Genomic DNA, 22327 nt, shown 5'->3' with positions numbered 1-22327 from the left:
AATTGTTGACTGTAATTTCACTATAACAGTGCTATTTATAGTACAATATGACTGTATTTACTTAGTGTTGCTGAAAGTTCGCGTTTTTTATTCTACGTATTTTTTGTGCATTTTTTTATAAATTGCGAATACAAAAAATTAATATATGATTGTTTTGATATCTTTTAGGACACTGATCATCAAAACTATTTGTCTCTTTGAGACTCATACCTTGAACAGTAAAAATTGTACTGAATACATGTTTATTATAAACTTATCATTAGAAGATTAAGACAATGAAATCACTTAGTTTGAATCAATTTTTATCTCTATGTATATATTAAAGCAGGTGTGTTCCTGACCAATCAACGTGGTTACATTTTAAAATCAATATAACGTAATTTTATAAAAACGATTTCAGGACAACACTGAACATTCCTACACTCTATAGAACGTAAAGCATAAATACATTCCATTGTTATGAAGATTATTACACTTTTGTTGTATTGTTAGAATTAGTAAGATAATCTACACCATAAGTATTTTTCACTATAGCATATAAGAGAGAGAGAGAGAGAGAGAGAGAGAGAGAGAGAGAGAGAGAGAGAGAGAGAAAGGGAGAGAGAGAGAGAAAAGAGAGCAATTTAAGAAACGTTTCACAATTACACAATATATATTGAAATTTTATTTTGCATTCTCGTAAAACTTGGAAGTGTTTCTGTAAGCATTTTTATCGTAGGATATACAGACATTTTTATACTTATGTAATCTCAGTTAAACTTCATTGATTTATAGTTACATACTCGTGTATTTTAATATTTACGAAAGTCTTGTTACAGATTTATAAGGATTTTGCAGTTTCTTATTGTCACTGATATTTTTGTTACATTCATATACAAAGAAATCCTTTATGCACTGTATCACTTTACATTTTTTGTTAATCCTGTTTTATTTGGGAAAGTTCACTGCATGGTTACAGACTCTGTGATTTAGAAACAAAGATGAAATGTCGACACTTTTCCTTTTTCTAAATCACAAAATTATGGTTGTACTTCATCCATCAATAAAACTTTTGGAACGATTGGCTTTCTACTGGCTACTTTTCAGTGTATTAGCTATTTCTCGGTTAGTTATATTTCATTAACAATGGAAATACAATTCCTATGTACATATTTAATGGAAGTTATGATAATTAGGTATACTTTCAAATTATTAAACTTTGTTTTTATTCTAAATTTACTTTCTTTCCTTTTACATATAGAAGTTATGTATCACAATACTAAATTGTTTGTCCATGTGACACCAGCACAGAACAATTTAGCTTATAGTTAAAATAAATCTAAACTAACTTAAGTATTAGATACTACATATCCGAGGCATCACATTGTCTGCTACCATGCCACATCATCATAAATTGTTAATACACAGATATGTCGTTATCTTCTCTCATTTGTTATTTTTATGTAATAGAAAATTAGGCTTCAGCTCTTCTAGTAGGTCTATAATAACTTGAAGGACTTGTTACACATTAATATTTTTTAAAATTTGCAAAATGTACACATAAAGTACATTACAAATATTGAACCTTTCATTTTATATGTCAAACATATAAGAGAATGCAGTACAAAAAAGCTTGGGAATATATTTTTCCAAATAAAAAATCTATACCAAGTTTTGTTTTCCAATATATACATCTTCAAAGCAGTTTTTTGATAGGAAAAGAATATGATGAAGAAGTAATGACATCGATTTATTACGTTATAAAAAGTATCTGTATTAATTTGTACATATTATGACAATAGTATTTAATGCACCATATGCAAATTAATCATACATTTTACAAACACTGATACGAAATAGTTGTAATTATTATTTGCTAATTTATAATATCAAAGTAAGGAGATGAAGTATTAATGAACTATTCACAATATTTTTTCATACAGTCCTAGAGAATTACTTTTGTAACCACGTTGAAATATTGGTAGCTATATTGTGCCTTTTAGTGTGTATGAATAATAAACAATGCAAATACATACTATGGAATTGTGGGATTTACAAAACACCTAAGTTACTTATTTATGATTTTGAAGTACGATGTAATGATATTCATGTATATGTTATTTATTTTATAAAGATTTTTCTCTTTTCCAAGTGTTGCAATTTTTTCTAATCACCCTGCAACCAATCTGCATTAAGAATTCATACTGGTATTTAAAATATGTAGTGTAATGGTGTCAGAAATTTATTAATTCCGTAATTCTGAATGTTAATGAAAAAAATATTTATTAATTACGAATGTTAAAAAAAACTTCTATTTCTATCAAATTTACAACTATAATTTATTTTTTTGGTACAAAAACGAATTAAATAACATTTATCATGTAACATTGTTTAATACGCTTGAGAAATTAATCATAACAATATAATAAGTCTCATTAACTTTTTATTGCACATATAACACATAGATATTTTTAAATAATGTATTGAATAAACTTTCAATTTATTATATTATGTTAGTATTCTATAAATGCGCATAACACTGTGATTATAAACTGCATTATCCAAATTTAAAACACTTCTTGGGTGTAGACATATATACAAATATAATCTACTTTGTAATTGGAATTAATTAGAATTGGCAATCTTATGTACAAAACTATTTAATATTTATAACTAACAGATTTGATATAATAGATTGTTTTATACAATCTCATAATAAATATACATTGTAATTACAATGGTGATATTGCTTAACAATGTTTGGAAAATAGTTGATATACAACTATTACTGTTCAGAAAACTACAAGATATACAACAAAGAAACAATTTATTCAGAAACTGTGCTTTTACATTCTGTTGCGCTCTCTTTGTAGTCGATCACTATATGCTTTTGATACGAGATTAAATGTATCCATATATCGGTCCATACACATTGCTACACATTTCTGTAAATAAAACATAATGTACAACATAATTTTATATTAATAACAATAAAAATATGCTTTTAGTATTATAACAAGATCATAATTGTTTATGAAGATATTGTAAATTCTACTACTCAATTTTACAATAACTATAATGAGCAAATATTCTATCTTTGTTTTATATTTATTTATGGTATGTACAAGCACTTCTCATAGTCACATATATTATTATTACTTTATGTAGAAATGAATGCACAAATGTTATAAAAGTGCTTTTAACCATATTGTTTACATAAATGTTTATATTTAAATTTCTGAAAATGTATTTTACACGTGACCCGCTTAATTATTTTATAATGAACAGAACACGCGTCGATTGATTACCGGTGAAAAAAATAAATATTTAACTTCAAGTAAACATTAGATTATAAAATCAATTAAAAGTAAGCTTTTATGATACTTTAAATGCCAATGCATTTATGATTCGAAATTTCTCAGTATGTTATCCAATCCTTTTGTATAATATTTAAGCGTCCTTAAGGTTATATTTCACCAAGTAAGAGAGGTTACCTGTTCAGAACTGTCCAGCGTTGTACCCGGCTTGTTTATGCACTTTTTGAAGCATTTCTCTGTCATTTTCTGAAAATAGCAGATCAAATCTGTATCGTTCATTCATCTTACGTACGTATAAGTAAAAAGTAATATGTACTTGTGTAATCATACCGTAAGTAATTCCTGTGCGTTTGCAACAGCGATTTGTTGTCTAATTTGTTCCATAAGTTCATCCTTTTGGGAACTTGTTAATGAGCCGGACGACAGAGAATCCATATTTACATGTATTAAATAATTGTTTTTTATACAGTAATATTAAAATTAAAATCACTTTGCACTACTACTGTCCCCGAATCATATATGTGTTTGCCCGACTGTGCCGACTGTGCCCGACTGGTTCAGTAAACCGGAAGCACGTGAAGTTGCCCTTTTAAATGCCGTTTACAATGGCTTGTATACAGTTAACAGCTTACAGTTACGTAACGATTATTCTGGAACTTTTTTGATTATATATTGCATGTACTGATAACGCTAGTAACTAATCATATTTGAATTGACATAGAAATCTGCAATTATGAATTTCACATTGCACACAATTTTGTGCCATTATTGCATCTCCTTTTAAATTTTTGCGACGTGCTATTAATATACAAGAAATTTAGATGGTTTTCACGAATTCGACCTAATGATTACATTCAATACCATTGTAAGGTAAGATTTGTACGTATATTCGATAATTAGAGAAGATCTTTGTGGTGAATTTTTGCCTGAACTTTTTCCATTAGGTGTCCATGCAAACTCAGCAATTGCAACTCAAACTTTAATATTTAATGAATTGAAAATAGTTTAAGCGAGAAAGCTGATATTTTATAGAACTTGTGTTTTTCGATATCACTATACGAACCTGTACAAACTACCCAGATAGCACATGACGCCCAATGACGCCTTGAAGACGGCTTGAAGGCGCCTTAGATCTAAAATACGCGTAAAATGGGCGTCTGCAAGGCGTCATGTGCTATCTGGGTATAATTTATTTGTAAATAGACATATAAAAAGCCTTAAATTATGGATACAAAATGGAACATTTTTGAGACACAAGATACAATTAGAATTTTTTACCGCCATTCGTCCCATGTAATATTCTGCGAATTTTGCTTCAAAACTTGTTTTGGGAACACCTAATGTAAAACAATTCGGTGAATTTGTTCGTAAATAAATCTGTGTACATCTTCCGTCCAATTATCGTTTCTTAGAGATGTACCTACATAAAACAAAATTGTTTCTCCATTTTTTTTAACACTGAAATAGGAAGTCTTTTGAAATTTGCTCCTTGGCGATCAGTTTTACTTAGTTAGGATGTTTCCCCGATTTCTAGGGCATTTCACCCTTTTAAATTGTTTATTAGATCTTTTAATATGCTGCCGGTATTTTCTAGATGGGCGCCGATACCAGTGACACCGAACGAATAAAAGTTCACGTTGAAAGTCGAAATAAAGTTCTTCTTGAACTTCAACAAATATACAAGAAACATTTGTATCTTCGTATTACTGATACAGGTTACGTAAAAATGACTGAAAACGGTATCGGTTTTCGAAAACTGAAATAATACAGGATGTTTCCGTTTATCTTGATTATCACAAAAACTATATGAAAACGTATTTACATTAATACACACATTGTAACTAAACAGAAGATATGAAGCAATCTGTATATATTAATATTACTATGTAACGTCTTATTTTCATACTAGCTAAGAAACATCAAACATACTGTGTATTAATGTGAAATACTGCTTCCTTAAACGCTTTGTATGCGGTTAAATTAAATGAAATGCCCAGTATTAGGTGTACCAACAAGTAATCTACTGTAATTTATTAGATTTAGTATTCACGTTTCGAGAAATCAGAAGTGTATTCTGCTTCAATAATATTTGTTCTTGTTCAATAACAACCTTTCCAAGTTTTGAAAAATAAAAGGTCAGGAAGGTGTTTAGAATTTATTGAAATAGATAGTAGATTAATTATTGGTACGCAGAATCCTCTAGGATAACAAAAGTATTTACTTGGAATTTCTTATGAGCTTAGCTTCAGTTTTGTTACTATAAACTATGTAATTGTAAGTATGTATTCATACGTGCATCATTTGAAAAGTTTTCGGAATGAAGCATAGATGACATCGGTAGTTCTGAAATTTTTAGTTTATCGAAGATTTTCATTTGTTATGTGAATAATCGTAACGTATTAAGTCTATATACTACATATAATATTTTGTAGTGTGAACAATGTATTTAGAACACTGGTCTATAAAATTGGAATATCGTCGTCGGTTCAACTGCATTGATGTTAAAGGGTATTACTATACTGAAAAATAGGATTATTTTAAAAACGATATAAGTTGTCTTTCCATTCCATTCCGACTACTTTTAAAATACTAAAAGTTTTATATATTTTTTTTAAAGTTGTGTTTTTCTGTAATTACCATAAACAAAATATCAGTTTTAGTTTCGGTGCTCAATACCGGCTCTGACTCAAAATCTCAATAAAAAATTGAAGATCGTATTTAACAAATCGCATGTTGGTTCTTTTTGAATGTATATTGATGCAGATGTACACAATGAAGCAGAAACGAGAACTGAATCGAGCTCGTCTGTTGTGGAAGACCTTTTAAGCCAAATGAATCGAAAGAGATTAAGGAATTTGGATGAAGATGGTAACCCGTGTTGTCGATGCAAACATTCTCCAAATATACCGCAAAATTTTTTCGAAGATTTTGAAAAATTATCAGATTGTGCGGAAGAGTACGAGGCTGATATAACATTTATACAAGCTCTAGTTTGGCTGAAATCAGCGACGAGAGTTATGAAAGATATCTCCGTCGAACAGTTTCATTTAGTATTTCATAAACAATGGAACGATATTCCAAATAAAAGTAATATTATTAGTCGATGTTTTATATTTTTTTAAGTAAAAATTGTCTTGTTTTTATTTATAAGAGGAGAGGTACAAGTTATCTAATGTTAGGTTTATGTGACATTATTCGTGGTATATCCAAAGAAGATTATTTTGTGCACAAAAATAAATCGAACATGTTTAAAATAAAATTATCTTTACTTGGAAGTTTTATATCGACTCTATGTGAAAGATTCTTTTCTTGTTGTATTAAGAATTGTTTTTGAACGTTTGAATATACATACATACAGGGTGTAACAAAAATGTTGGAGGACCCGGAAATGGCTGATTCATGAGGTGATTTAAAACAAGTTTTTCTTAGCAAAAATGTTATCCAAGACTTTGTTAACGATATATTAACGAAAAACCCCGACCAATCAGAGCGCGAGTCTGCCAGCCGACAGGTTATGATTATAGGCAGGTTTAGCAACTTTTAGTATACAACAAGCGTTCAACGATAGATGACTGTATTCGTTCTTAGAGTCATAAGGATTAATGGTTTCAGAGAAAATAAGTTGTAACATTTTATCTGAGACATTTTATATGTATTAATCTTTTCATAATGCTGTATGCGTGACTCCTTACGGGTAGGTAAAGTCATGCATTAAAACGAAAATGTGTTTATTACAGAAGAGTGTAAGAGTATGAGTAAGAAGAGTAACAGTATAAGAAAAGTATAAACTGTGTAGTTTCTAAATTATACATATGGAAATAATTCTAATAAAAAATACTATTATTAAGCATTTGATGCTTTTAAATTAAATATGTTGGGTTCACGAAAAAAAAAAAGTAATATTACATTAATACAGCGTCAAAAATGTATTAAAAGGTAGTCAAGTATAAAATATTTTCTAAAATGCAACGTCACAATTAATATTTACAGGAATTATGTTTATTTTTAAGCAACGTTATGTATAGATTGCACCTGTCGCATTATTATGTTTTTTTTTTACTGTTACTTTATCGTATCATGATCTCTTAATTTACGTCGAATCACGATTGAAGTACTGTGTAAAAACAGACTGTTCATCGTAAGATAACTTCAAGATCATGATTCAGTAAAAACACGCGAGTAGAGTTGCACTATCGTTAACTAGAACGCATGGCTTCATATCTCTTGTTGACGTCAGAGAAAGATGAAAAACCCAGAGTGTGTATGAAACACCAAAATCAACGTCGGGGGTTTAGATACATTAGGGAATCACCGTTAGTTATGAATTTCTTAGAGCTGACTAAACTAACCAATACTGTTATTATTTCAGTAAGCGTAGAATAGGAAATTTGCAATCTGTCATTTTGACGGATTCGATAGTTCTAGTGTTAAATTGATCGCCTTTTGCATTCCGAACCAGTAATTTTAATCAAATCAAAATATAGCGTTGCTTATGTAAAATTAGGTTTGGTTTAAGTCATAATTTAATCCGTGTCAAATCTGTTTTAAATATGTATACAAGGCAATAGAATTTGTGGCTGCTTCCAATTTTCGTGAAAGCAAATAAGACAAAGTAATTTTTATCTTTTAAACTATCAATCGTACACATTTCACTACTTTTCATTTTATCGGTATGGATTGATCTTTCTATATGCATTTTAATACAGATCAAAATGCTGTTTTATAATATACGAATCATAAAAAAAATTTTCTCAATAATTCTGTTCAAGGTCAATAGTCTCAAATTTTGAAAAAATATATTGAAGTTCTGTGAAATTTTTTTTGTAAAGTAAGTTTTTTTAACAAAATGAAGTACTCTACCAAAATATTTTATTATACATTTTCAATTTGTTTTTGTATGCGCAATTCTGTCTTTTTCGGTTGTATCTCGATTTTAGGAATGTCCTGTGTAATATTTATTTTCAAAATAAAGCAGTTTCATTTACAAGATAATTGTTTCACTATTAAAACCAAATTGAAATTGTTACATAATTATAAATAATTCAAATTAAAAAATTACAGGTAAAGATTCCGAAATTTGTAATCAGGATACAATTCTCGAAGTGGAAGAGCATTCGAATTCGGCCATATTGCTTAACGAGAATCTGGAGCGTCATAGAGTTTTGGGCAGTGATCTAGAGTGCACCAGTCCCGATTTACTTTCCAACGTGAAACACAGACAAAAATTTAATGTAACGCAGAATCAACGGCACACAAAACAAAATGACGAATACATTACAAGAAGGACGAGTAGTCTATCCACCTTCTCATTCGAAAGTACTCAAACGCATTTTAGAAGTTTCATAGAAAATACTGCGACCGGAAATAATTGCGTCATTTCGGATTCGGAGAGAGAAGATTTATCATGTTCGGATATGTTTAATGATTCTATAGAGAGTAAAGAGATGAATAGTGCAAGTAAAAACGAAATAAACAATAAATTGCTGGATGGAAACGATCTGATCACAGCCAAATCGGCGGTAGAATTGCCTCTGCTACTCTCGGGAATCGACTCATCTTGGTATAACGATTCCTCGCAGAAAGTTGTTTCTGAGTCGAAAAATGATCTTTCTTTTAGTTCCAGTGACGATGAAACGATAGATCTGTTTAACGAGAGTTGTTCATTGTACAAAGGGAGTGCTAACAATTCACAAAACGATGTAAACGGACGATTGTCGAAGACAAACACGAAGATAACCGAGCAATACGTGAAAATGACCGATTCTCATTTTTCTACCAAAAAACCGACCGTTTCTTCGAGTCTGGTTGATAATGTTAGTTCTCCCAGAAAAGACAGCGCGTACGATACGTATCATTTGAGCGAGGAACACTGTGTTTCTCTAAACGGAGACGAGAATTTCTTTCTAAATTCGAAGATCGATGGCATCACTTCATACCAGCGATGTAACATCGCAGATGGTCTGGACTTTCTTGATGCCGATATGGACGAAAAAGCGTGGATTTCTGATAACAATCGGGATTCGTGGCTACCCTCGTTGAAATTATCGTTGTATCAAAAGAACGATGGAAGTACAGATTCCATTCAGACAGTTGGAAGTATTTGCCACGACCCAGAGTCATCCCAACGAAACAGATGGTCTCAACAAAATGATAAATTGATGGAGAATGTTGAAAGTAAGGACACCCCTAGGAAGAAACGAAAATTAGAGTCGACTCCGAAAACGGATTCTTCACTAAGGGGAGATATACAAGAAGAAAAAAGGCTGGTACCCTTGCAGTTGTTGAGATTTACGCTAGATGCTCTAAATACGGACGACATTGCGTTTCAGTCGATGAAAGTAATTCTTTCGATTCTTCGAAACGACAGAGTAACGAGACAATACATGAGAACCAGATATTGGAAGAATACGTTAGAGATGCTGGCTGTGGACGCTGTCTTAAATTTTTGCGACATTTTCGAAACCGAGAACAAGAACAATGCGTGTACGAATGAAATTGTGCAGGTGATAACGAGCACGCTGGAGACAAGCATAGACAACACAGAACTGAATAAGGTAATTGTAGAATATGGTTATCACTAGACTGCGGATTATACGCATTTATAGAGTACACGATTGTCTAAAAGTCAGTATAGTGAGAAACCTAATAAAGTTTAACCCTTTTAACTACGAGTATATATTCTTGAAACTAGCTATCTAAATGCGAAAAGTAGGTCAATAAGTAATACTAATCAAAATAGAAGGTAATAATAATAGTAAATAATAAATAGTTTTCTCATCATTTCCAACACTATTTGAGTCACTGTCTATTTCACTACCATCACTTTCCCTGTTCATATCAGTATACGAGCATGTTTCTTCTTCGTTGCCTATTGACGACAGCCGTACTTTAAGGGTTAATGACATATTCATTTAATTCGAAATTAGAAGAAACCCTTAATGAGGTAAATAAATTTCTGTTAGATTTCAATTGTTGTCAATTAACTAATAAAAGTCTATGTTTGTAAATATAAACATCCGCAGTCTAATAATGACGTTTTTATTTTATTTAGAATCTTATATTTATCGTTAGAATAAACCTACTGTTTCTGCAAATCGAATCCACTCTTTTGCAGATGAAATTCACCCTTTTGCAAATTCCAAACTAAAAAGTAATGAAAAACCATAAAAAAAATGCACTCATAATTAAAATTTCAAACCACAGCTTATGAAAATTATCCGCCCAGTAATCAACGATCTAATTTCCTTTATGATAATTTGAGTAGCTGATTTTTTTTTTATTAAGAAACGCTCAGATATGAGCTCATAATTTCTTGTTTATTAACATACAAATTTATATTGTTCATCTTCTTTAATAAAGAAAAAAAGTTTGTTTTTCTTTTTTTCGTACATTTACCTTCAAAACGAAGCTTTAGGTAACTGGGGAATTTAATTACCGAAGTAACAGTAAGTAGAGGCGATGATTGCTGCGCCTTTTCATGCCGATTTTCTACCTGACCAATTCTTCAGTAATAAAATTGACCGACGACCTGAAATTTTGTGTTAACAAGTAAATGCATGAAAATGTGCATTCGAACAAAGTTATGTACACGTACGTATAGTAATAATGTCATAAAGCAAGTTGTAAATGTAGTGGCTGTCATACATGACCATATAATCTCTCAACATTTCCTCAATAATATGATTACACTATGTAATAATGAAAATGTTTATGTATGAATATATATTCTGTGTACTATTTTCTTAATAGATATTCAGGTAAACAGGAAACATATTCTTACTATTTGGTACATGAACATTCTATATAGATGTTATTCATTCATTCAGCGATTTATTTTTTAATACGGATGGTTTAATTCAAGAAAAATAGAAAAGGTTCTTCCAATTTCGTCAACGACGCGTGTCGAGCGTTCTCGTGCGCGCGATAGCCGTGTTTCCCCGTCTTCGCGAACATTTGCGCGCTGCAAATGCGCGCCGGGTCGTTAAAATCGACCCCTCTTGAGGGTCTCAAGTGGAAATTCTGTTGCATGTTGCTCTAGTATGGACGGAATTTTGGCCACGGGCCGTGTTGGGCGTATTCGTGCTCGCTGTGGCATGTATTTGGACCTGCCTTTACGTCAAAAATATTCTGATATGTGTGGCTCACTTCGAAACAGTGTAAGTTTGGTGAAAGTGCATCAATTTCAAATTTGCAGAAGAGACCGGGATCTGATCTAACAATAAACGTTCCTTACACCAATACAAATAAATCATCTACGTAAAATAATCACAAAGACAATTAGGTCGTTGATTGTGTGGCAGCTAATGTTGATTATGTTATGGTTTGAAGTTTTAGTTTTGAGTGCATGCTTAAAAATGTCTTTCATTACTTTTTATTTCGGAATTTGCAATAGGATGAATTTTATTTGCACAAGGGCTAACTTGATTTATAAAAAGTTAAATTTGCAGTGCGAAAACTGTATTTATGTATGTGCTTATTTATATACCTATTAAGGGTATCCATTAAAGGTATACATATAATTAAGGGTACTCAAAGATACATATACTCATACGTAATTTCTGTTTGATTCCATTTTTATAATTCAGAATGATATTGTCTATACTTAATTTACATTTTTACTGATGTTATAATTTCGAATCATTCAACAATTCGAAGTACGAGCACATGGTATATTTAAAAAAAGTAATTCATAAATTTTTAACAAAATCAGAATCACAATATTCAGTATCGATTTAAAAACTAATATCAATCAGTTAATTTAATAATGACACACATATTGTTTATTACTCCAAATAGTAGTAACACTATTATTATTTTCTTATTATTACAAGTATCGAACGCATAAAAAAGAAACAATTATTGGGTGCTTTTTTAATAGATCACTCTGCCGTATTAATATTTGCGGTAAAATTAATTTTCATATTAAAATGAAAAATTATGTTTTTCAGGTTACAATATTGACTCATCAAATGTCCATTATGTTAGAACTGTGCGCTTCTATGACAGTTTGTATTGAAATTATAAATTATTTAACGGCAAAACTGAAATCTTACGAATGCATTTTAATTTCATTGGTGAACGGTAAAAAGGCGAACATATGTGATATAATAAATCAATTACACATTATATTTTATGCGTTAAGTCTTTGTCTGCAAAAATATCGGGTAGTGTTTTTGCAGAAAAGTGATAATCATTCCGAAGGGGAAACAATAATACCTGTCGTTGATTTATGGAAAAAACAATTAAAATTTGAGGTTGATATAGTACAAGAAAGCATGCAAGCTAGAGAACGTCGATGGCAAATGATTTTTAATGAATTTAGTGTAATTGCCGTAGAAATTTTTGTTCAATTTGCAGAAATGTCGCGCCGGATGTATAATTTATTAACACATAAACAATCAATATAATGTTTAATTATAATGTAATGTAACAATTATAATATAATATAATTTACCAATTTAATAAGGTTCTACGTATAAAAATGATAAGAAAATGCTAGCATACGAAACACCTAATGCTTGACTCTTCAGTTTGATTTGTGCATCTGTAATAATACTTACTTATTTATATTCTATTACTGTTAACTTATATCAGATCTAAATTATTGAGAATTACATTGCATTAGTGTTGCAACAATGTATGTACACATCATTTCTGTTTATAGAAATGATTGTAAATTTTCTATTGGTAATAACAGTATAAAAATTTTCTAAAGTTTGAGCTAATACCGTTTTACCACTAAATTGTATATTGATATTTAACATGTTTAAAATTTATTATTATCAACTTTTCATACAAAATTTAAATTGACTAATATGTAAAGAAGACTAATATAAATAAGAATATAATTGTTATGCTGTTTAGTTTATGCGATTCTGATCGATTGTAAATAATGTTGTCCAATAATAATTCCTCGTCAGAGAAATCAATACGTCTCCAGTGACACAACGATTGTTCATTTTGTGGCAGTAGATCGAAAAATGTATTCAAGAATGTTTTCAGAGGACATATTTCTGTGCAATTTGGTATTGTCAAAGGAATAGTGTTACCTTCCACTCCCGTATAATAATTTATCTGAAATAATAATGGTGTAATTAATGTGATGTAAAATTGTAGGAAAAAATTTTCGCTCTCAAATAAAGCTAGTAAAATTAATACATAGAAGAAAATGTTTTGATCTTTGTTTTATTAAACAAATATAACAGCACATGCAGGTTGCAATTTTCTTTCTTGAAATGTTTAAAAAAAATGCTCAAAAAAATCTTTACAAAGACAGCAGATAGTTGCATGTGAAATACCAGCTATATTTAAAAAAAAAAGAACAAATATGCCATTACATTCTTTTGTTATTATTTTCAATCCCTGATGTTATAAAAACGTACAAATTATGAATTAGTATATGATAATAAGTATGTTTTACTGTAATTTCTCTATACTTCTGTAAGGAACTGGAATCTTTATAAATAATCTTTGTGCTTTTGCAGATAAAAATATCCATAACTCAAAAATAAAGTATATTCAAGGTCAGTAAACGAAGTTTTTAACATTTAATCATTTACTTATAGAGTACTTCGCATGTGTATACACAACGGAACGAATATGTAAATAATATCGGTCTAACATTTACTGGCATGGCGAACTATCTATTAATGGTATCGTCCGACTCTATAGCTGTCGTTCCTGGTCTAAGACGGAACAGAAACTATTAGGTGTACCAATAAGTATCATTTCTTTTCAATAAACTGGTAACACAGTTCAAATTTAGAACATCATTCTACCCTTTCGTTCTTTCAAAATGGCGACGAACAGTGAAGAACGAGGATATCTATCTCTGTAACGGCATAGGCTTCTGATTTCCTCGAAAATAAGTATTAAATTTTAAAATAAGTACATCTAATATATTGTATATTTTCGATTAATTTTTGTATGAGGGAATACATTATACCCGGTTATATTATCATTATATGTCTAAATGCATAGTGCATGAAGCATATTGTAGAAAAACCACTAATTTATAAGATACTATACAGAATAGTAACGATTTGATAAAAAAAAAAAATTAAATACCTTTATTCCATGATGTTGCGTTTCATTATCGTAATACATTTCGAAGATCACCGAAGCAGCCTCGTTAGGTATGTGCGGTGACCACAGATCGAGACTCTTTAAAATGGCAGCGATATTTCTATCGTTACCGCTATACATCATAAGTTTCATTTCTTTCGATATACCTCCCTCGATATATTTTAAAGAATTCGTTATAATTTCCTTTATGAACGTTCCTCCGTTCAGCTGCTTTTGTAGAGGAGTTTGAGACAGAATATCATATTCTAATAGCGTTACGTTGTACATTTCTCCATCGGGAAAGACATCTTTGGCCCAGTATGGGAGAGATTCATTGAGATCAGCCTATGAATTATATTCCCTTTTGTTTGCAATGTTGTGGTATGAATCGTCTTGTTACTAGTGCTTGCGATCACATGAAAGATTGATTAATTTACATAAATTAATATTGAATCTACTTTTCGCAGTGAACGAGAATGATACTATCATTTCTTAGAAATTAATTGGTATATGATCAATTGTATATTTCAATTTGATACAATTTTAGTTAGTAAAAATATGATACATTGAGCAATATTGTACAAGGCAACAAAAAATTATCTATCATGGCTTTCATGTGATTACCAACTGACTTTAGTGACAATACGATTAATTAAACGACATTTCATGTATAAGGTGTCAAACGATTATCTGTCATGACTTTCAATATACAGGGTGTTAATAAAAATGTGGAACACTTTCACAGGGTGGATTGTTGAAATACGGGTAAAATACGCGTGAAATACGTCTGGCGCGATGGATTATACTATTTATAACTACTATTTATGTCACACACATTTTACGCATATTTTTCTCGCATTTTCAACAATTAATATCTCGAAAACGAAGCGTCGAACACAATTTCGTCATTTTGGATTTTTATTTTAGTTTTGCAGATAGAATCCACCTTGCAAAAGTGTTCCACATTTTTATTAACACTCTGTAGAATATACACCTGACGATGAATTTGTTTAATAAAATGAATTTGTTTAATATTTATTCTTTTGTTAAAAAAGTATTATGCTATATGCTGATACATAGTGAGGTAAATTAATAAAGTTACGAAACATAATACCTGATAAATGATCTGAACTCTTAAATGAAAAGTGATTTTCATTGAGACAACGTTACAAAGCGTCAAGTCGAATATCACATTTCATAATAGATAGACATTTAACACCATGGGTGAAATTATAGAATATAATAAGGTAGTAATTTTGTGTGCAATTTAAAAAAGGTATTATATATTTAATTTTTAGCAAAATAAAACTGCTAGATATGTAGTAGAGGAATTTTTCGAATCATGCTTTCTAAAATGAATCTATAGACGAATTTTACATAAATTTCCGGATTTTAGTTACGTAATGTCTTACTTTCGTTTCGAGAACAGCGTATAAAAGAGCTACTTCTGATGGCTGCTGGATTTTCATTCCAGTATGTTGCGATACATAATTAAGCAAAGGAAAATGATGCAGCATTACTTTCTCCATTTGATCTGATGATAACACTGTCTTCATCTCAGACAGAAAACTTGGACAGTGTATTCCCAGCAACAAAGTATCATATTCCATGGGTAGGTAATCTACAAGTGCCGAAGAATTTGATAATTAATTCATTACGTATTACATTCTATGGTACAATCTCCATTACGTGAATTTTCAATACCTTTTATGTTTATCATGTTAAAATATTGTTTCATAACAGTAAAATTCTTATTTATGATAATTTTTATTTATGATAATTAGTCTTATCTTACATACTAACAGTTTACGCTTTTATAACACAATTAAACCATTAAGACTACGTAACCGTATATATAATAAATTCCATTATTGATATGAAAAATATATACGTTAAGAGTTCTGATGACATAAGATTAAAAAAAACTAGTGGAAACAGTTTAGGATATAGAACCACTTAAATGTTATCCTATTAAATTAGATGAAAAGATTTTATTAGGTCGTCCCATAAATTCAAACCGATTTTTTAAACTAGTATGTAGATCAATCGTTGATTATGAATAATAATGTTTGTTTAAAAATAATAATTTAATAAGTACCTGTGAGTTCTAAAAGAAAAAATCGAAAGAGACCCTCAGGTCCTGAATCTTTTTTCTATTTTTCTGGTTGAAACCTTGACCCTGTCATATTACAGCTGCCTTAATTTTTCATTAAAATATTCTTTTACGCTGTTTCTTATGATGTCACCATTTTTAATGCAATATTATTAATTGTAAAGTAGTTGATAATTAGAACGTACAACTTTCGAATACATGTTAAGGATTGTAAAATTTGTTTGTTTATATCTATAATTTCAACAGTTTTTAGCTTTTCAGTGTTGTTTGGTTTCTTAATTTTGTTTAATTCATCTCATAATGTGTCAACAATTAGAATAATAATGTTCTTAATCGGTTAAAACTTTTGGGATTACTTAATATATTAGTATTCAGTAACAAGAAGACATAAAATGCGTAAATTAAAAAAAATTGTTTTTTATTAATCTTGTCCTATAAAATTGTCATTTTAAAAAGACTAATTATAAATTTCCCATTATTCGAAAATTGTAGTATTACTAATAATTGTGTATCAATTCGTTAATCATTTAATATACAGGGTGGTATGTGGTACAACTGGGTACGGGATGATTTTAAGCGAAAAAATCAATCGAAAATACAGAATAAAATTGTTTAATATCTGCTGGAGACGCGAGCGATTGAATAGGACTTGCCCAGCGTGTCTGTTTATTGCATTCCGTTTCTACTTACTACCATGAAGAATACACGCCGTTCAAATTAATTTTCAAAATCGCTTATTTCGAAAACGAAATTTTCAATAAAAAAATGTTATTGTATATTTTCGACTTATTTTTTCTTCTAGAATCACCTCCTGTCTGGTTATACCACTAGTTACATGACACCCTGTAGAATAATACTTTTGTTTAAAATTTCCTTATATTTTTACTTGCTTACCTGAAGGTATTGGCTGCCAATTAACATCATTGTTCCATTTCTGAATTTCGGCTGGTGGCCAAAGACCTGCATTCACTAATTGTGAAGACATCATGGACAATGGATATCCCGCTGTTCGTACTTTCACTGTTCTTGTAGTAAAAACATCGCCCAAAAATTCGTCGTACACATCACGTAAATGTACTCCGAGATTATACATGTTGAGTTTACCATTCTGTCAATCAAAATTAATTAAATTCATAATTATATGTTTAACACATTAATACATATAATGATGTTAGTAGCTTAGTGTAGCTGGTGGTACAATTCATTTGGTAGAAATTTAATTTAGTAGTTTGAACATTATTTTTAAAATTTTACATTTTATGTTAACACGTTGACCGTCCACATTATTACACAAATTCTTTAAGTTCATGTAATTAGGGATAGAAATATTTATGCGGTGAACTACATTCTCATTACTTGGAGTATTACTCTATTACTGATTATATTTAAAAGATTATAAATGTTTTAAAAGAAATTAAACGTTTTTTAAACAATCTAATAATAGATCATCCGTAACCACTATAGCAATCAACGTGTTGAATAAATGTTACAACTTGATAACGAAGTCAGAGTGTACCTATATAAAATTTTGTAATTAGGCTAACTTTTCGAATACGTTGACAATATTTGTCAGTTTCAATGTGGAGCACACTGTATACAGTACCTAAACACTGTCTGGATCGTATCATTTAACAAGTCATTGTTTACAGAATGTTATGATGTTTGCTATGTTTCGATATTTTTCATGAAGGGGAATTGCTCAATTAATTTTATTTTCGATGCTAATATTATCTTTTAAATTGATTCTTTATTTGTATATTCCACGGCAATTTGATACTGATTACACTATGGAAGTATGTGTTTTGTATTCATTATTATTACACAACAGTGAAAAGGTACTATTTTATATATAAATATATTATATATAATTTGTGTCTAATTTATATTTACATAATTATAATTATATTCAGTTTTCGAGTAACGAATGTTTTTTGAAAGAATTATTAGTTTAAAAGAAACACTTGAGAACATAACATGTAAATTATGCAACGCCTTCGTTGTCAATACAATCTACTGAATGTGAAATACGTAAAAATAATCCAAGATTTAAATTGTCGACGAAGAGGATATTGTTTTGTTTTTTCTTGTTGAACGAAATGATGACAAAGCTGAAGAAATAATCGTTAGGTGCCGTTCAAATATTTACTTGTGTTATTATGCGATCTTCCATGTAATCAACATCCATGTTCCAATATCACTTTATTTTTAATCGTTTTATATTACGGATGAAAGATTAAACATTCGTAAAGTCTATTGCCACCTAGCGTATCGATGGCAATATACATATACACTCGTTGGTGTGAGAAGATCAGTTTCATTGTTTACATATAACACACGAAATTCGATATGAAATATTAGTTTCATTAAAAAAATTTGAAAACTTACATTGGGCATGTCGATCGGAGCGGTGTCGAAGTGTTTGTAAGTTAATCTGGTGGGGAAATTTGTGTCGTTGCTGTTTATTATGTCCGAAATTGGAGCGTAGGTTTTATGGGCAAAGACCTGTAAATTTTTTATAAATATTCTTACCTGATTCCAAAATCTCCTTGTTTTTTTAAAATATGAACAAAATTCGAAAACTTTAAAAGTGACGAAAAACATTCGGAATAGATCGAAAGATTTCGATACTTGAACAAATATATCTGACAATTGATGGTTTCTTACGATTTGCAGGAATTGCAGTTCTGGAATGGCATGGATCGAGGTCATTGAGACACATAATAAGCTCAGTATGATAGCTTTCATTTTTATTTGCACAGACTATTTGATATCTTCCTTCTTATTTTATGAAACACCTAAAAACAATCCAATCTCGATTAAAATTTCACTAAGCATGTTTCAATGTTGTGTCTTTAATTTAACCTTATGTATTCTGGCGGTACCTTGTAGTGTCACTAATATTAAAATGATATCATAAATCAATATGCTCATAAAGCGGCTAGGACTTATAAGTATATGTATATTACTTCATTGAAGTCTTTTAGGATACTATGAAATGGTGCTCAGACATCATATTTAGTTATTTGAGTAGAAATAAACGTTATTGGTCATACACAGGGTATCCAATAAAGTTGAACTTCGTAATCAGTATGTTGAGTAAGGTGAAGAAGGTAAGTGACGGAACTTTTTACAACTTCAGGTATCACAGAGGTTTATTGAACCATTTATCAGTCTGTTGCTAATTTTACGATCCATTATGCAGGATTACTGTCTTAAAAATAAATGATAACTAACTATTGTTTGTGGACAATAAAACAGTATCAATCGACATTTAAGCTACGTTTTAAAGAGATTTGATTGTTTAAAAATTTCCAACCACTACTAGATATCGGTTACGTTACCTTACAGTTTTTAGTTGGGATTGAGTGAAAGTGTTAACTCTTTAAGTGGTTATTTCGCAAAGGTATATGCGATAAGAAGAAATTCAATAAACAGCGGGAATGACTGACATATTGGCACTATGAAATATTTTGTAAAATATCTTTTGAAAAATAAAGACTTATTGAATTCCTTTAATTTCTTTAGAATATCAGTGTTCAAAATGTATTATTGTACTTCTGTTTTTTGTAATGTGTAAAATTGTTTTCAAGTATTACTTATGGCGTACATACATATATTCTTGTTACTGTGGACTGCACTTTCAACGATGAATCATAATGTTTAGTGGATTAATGTTGTTTCCTTACGGTCCCTGAAGAATAATTGTAAAATCAAATCTATACACAGAAACTTTTATCTTGCTTTTGACGAAATGGGTACTTTGACAAACGCTCTTCATGGTATGTAACAGTAATGTTACTGTTCGAGTACCACCTGTCACTTGAAATAGTTATCCTTACTATCTATAATTTTATGAATACTTTTTTTTAGAGAACGTTAATTATTCCGACAACAAAATAAGATAAAGCGGCAATATTTACTTAAATGCGACTGCCATTACTAGACTGTGGATTTTATGCATTTATAGCACACACGATTTTCTAGAATTCACTGTACATAAGAGTTCGATCAATTCTGAAGAAGTTTTTATTTTGTTTGGAACCTGGTAGAATAGCAAATAAAGTAAATAGATCTTGGTTTGACTCTAGTTCCGGTAAATTAACCCCTAAAAATTTATATTTGCATAAACGTCGGCAGTCTAGCCATTACCTTTCCACACCCCTAATAATGTATGCTATGAGCTAATTAACAGCAGCTATATAATAATTTTTAAAGTTTTCTCGTAAAATCTGTCATTTCATAATTGTACACAAATGAGTTAATAAAATACTTTAGACTTTTCACTTTAATAGTGTAAGTTATTAAACGAACACTTACGCGTTACCGTTATAATATCTGCTAGTACATTCACTTACTGTCAGTAGACAGATTGTAAACAGATGGGAAAATAAAAAAAGAACATGACAGTACACTCTACGTGCCAGGAATATTCCATCGCGAAAGTATAGATACACGTAAAATAAATATTATCCGGCGGCAATTATTAGTTCAATACAACTCAGTGGCGCCAGATGCGAGCGGGTTAACTTTCGTTTAGAAATGTCACTTCAATTACTTAGTCGAGAAACGTTCGTCGACCGGAAAGTATCTATCGGCTGCTAATAAAAAAAAAACTGATTAAATTTCTGTCATAAAACTTTTTCTACGCTCACCTGTTACGTTTTCGGGCGCGGCGTGTATTTACTTCTGTGGCGGTTACAGAATCACCTGAATACGCTTTATGACCGCAGCTATTCACTCAGTCACCTTGCAATTATTCGCTCGGCGACGTTTTTCTGTTCACGGCAGTTTTCAGCTGCTCCCCCGGAACGAAAGGAATACAATATAACAACGAAGGCGACACACTTGTTCCAACTTCCCAGGTAACTGCATAACACCGTTGTCGTCTGCTCCTTTGGCTGCTGGCAGCGATCGAAGATAAAGTGTCTCGACGCGTCTCTCTCCACGTGCTCGTCTATCAGTCGTGTTTAATTTAATCGGCAACCTTCGCGTGAAATCGGCGTCTTTATCAAAATCAGCGATCTGCCGGGAGCTTTGTGCAACTGCTCGGCAATCAGTTTGTCTTCGCGGCAAAACTTTGTAATCTAAAAGATCGCAGATCTTATAAAATGGTTCCTCGACGCGGTTCCGGTGGAGATTGTTTGGACTGACGACGACGCGATCCACGACACCGCCACGGATTTAGTGGAGACAGCGTGATCAAAAGTAAGATGTCATCTTGCAATTAGTCGCTCGTTGCTTCCTTCGTGTGACAACCCTTTGAAACGTTGCATCGTCATCCCCGGCGATTCTATTAGTTTGTCAATGAGCAGATTTCCGTTAATTACAATTTTATTATCGAAATTTTCAATTAATAATAATCAGACGTACAACAATAGTTTTCGATATCAGAAGAAGAAATAACCAATTTTTAGTTGAAAGGGTTTTTAAGAATATTTTAGTTGTAATTAAATTGAAATATTAGGTGAGTGCAAAAGTTTTGGTGGGTTTCGCATTAAAAAAGTAGGCTAATAACAATTTTAATTACAATTTAATAAATATTTAATAAAACACATAATGTTTTTTATAACATAATTTCAATAGCAATTTTTATTCTAATAAAGAAATTTTTGGAATATTATTATTATTGAATTTATATAATAAATTTACAGTTTACTACAGAATGGGATTGGTATAAGAGCTTCCTCTAATATGTCACAAATGTTCTTTATGGTGTTTGTAACGTTTATTCCTTTCATTTTGAAACTTTGTTCAAAAGTTCATTTTCAGTGGTATTTTAGACAATAAAACACACTGAATCGCGTCAATTTTTGTTCTAAACTACAATTTACTGTATTACAGTGACTGAAAATCC

The 22327-nt window shown here is 30.6% G+C and overlaps 2 protein-coding genes across 2 annotated transcripts; both read right to left on the bottom strand.

Annotated features, from left to right (window-relative positions):
• Positions 1-2789: 2789 nt before the first annotated feature.
• On the bottom strand, positions 2790-3839 carry LOC107190375 (mitochondrial import inner membrane translocase subunit Tim13). Its single transcript, XM_015579172.1, has 3 exons — positions 3627-3839; positions 3474-3542; positions 2790-2924 (listed from the first exon to the last, which is right to left on the bottom strand). The coding sequence occupies exons 1-3, from the start codon at positions 3729-3731 to the stop codon at positions 2826-2828; spliced, it is 273 nt and encodes a 90-aa protein (XP_015434658.1). The 5' UTR covers positions 3732-3839; the 3' UTR covers positions 2790-2825.
• Positions 3840-13106: 9267 nt separating this feature from the next.
• LOC107190307 (venom acid phosphatase Acph-1-like) lies at positions 13107-20111 on the bottom strand. Its single transcript, XM_015579098.1, has 7 exons — positions 20085-20111; positions 19138-19268; positions 18859-18975; positions 17368-17581; positions 15773-15981; positions 14364-14705; positions 13107-13370 (listed from the first exon to the last, which is right to left on the bottom strand). Exons 2-7 carry the CDS (start codon positions 19216-19218, stop codon positions 13107-13109), a joined length of 1227 nt encoding a protein of 408 aa, XP_015434584.1. The 5' UTR covers positions 19219-19268; positions 20085-20111.
• Positions 20112-22327: the final 2216 nt, after the last annotated feature.

The sequence above is a fragment of the Dufourea novaeangliae genome, unplaced genomic scaffold, assembly GCF_001272555.1.
Source record: "Dufourea novaeangliae isolate 0120121106 unplaced genomic scaffold, ASM127255v1 scaffold177, whole genome shotgun sequence".
Taxonomy (NCBI): domain Eukaryota; kingdom Metazoa; phylum Arthropoda; class Insecta; order Hymenoptera; family Halictidae; genus Dufourea; species Dufourea novaeangliae.
This window is presented reverse-complemented; position numbering and strand designations above follow the sequence as displayed.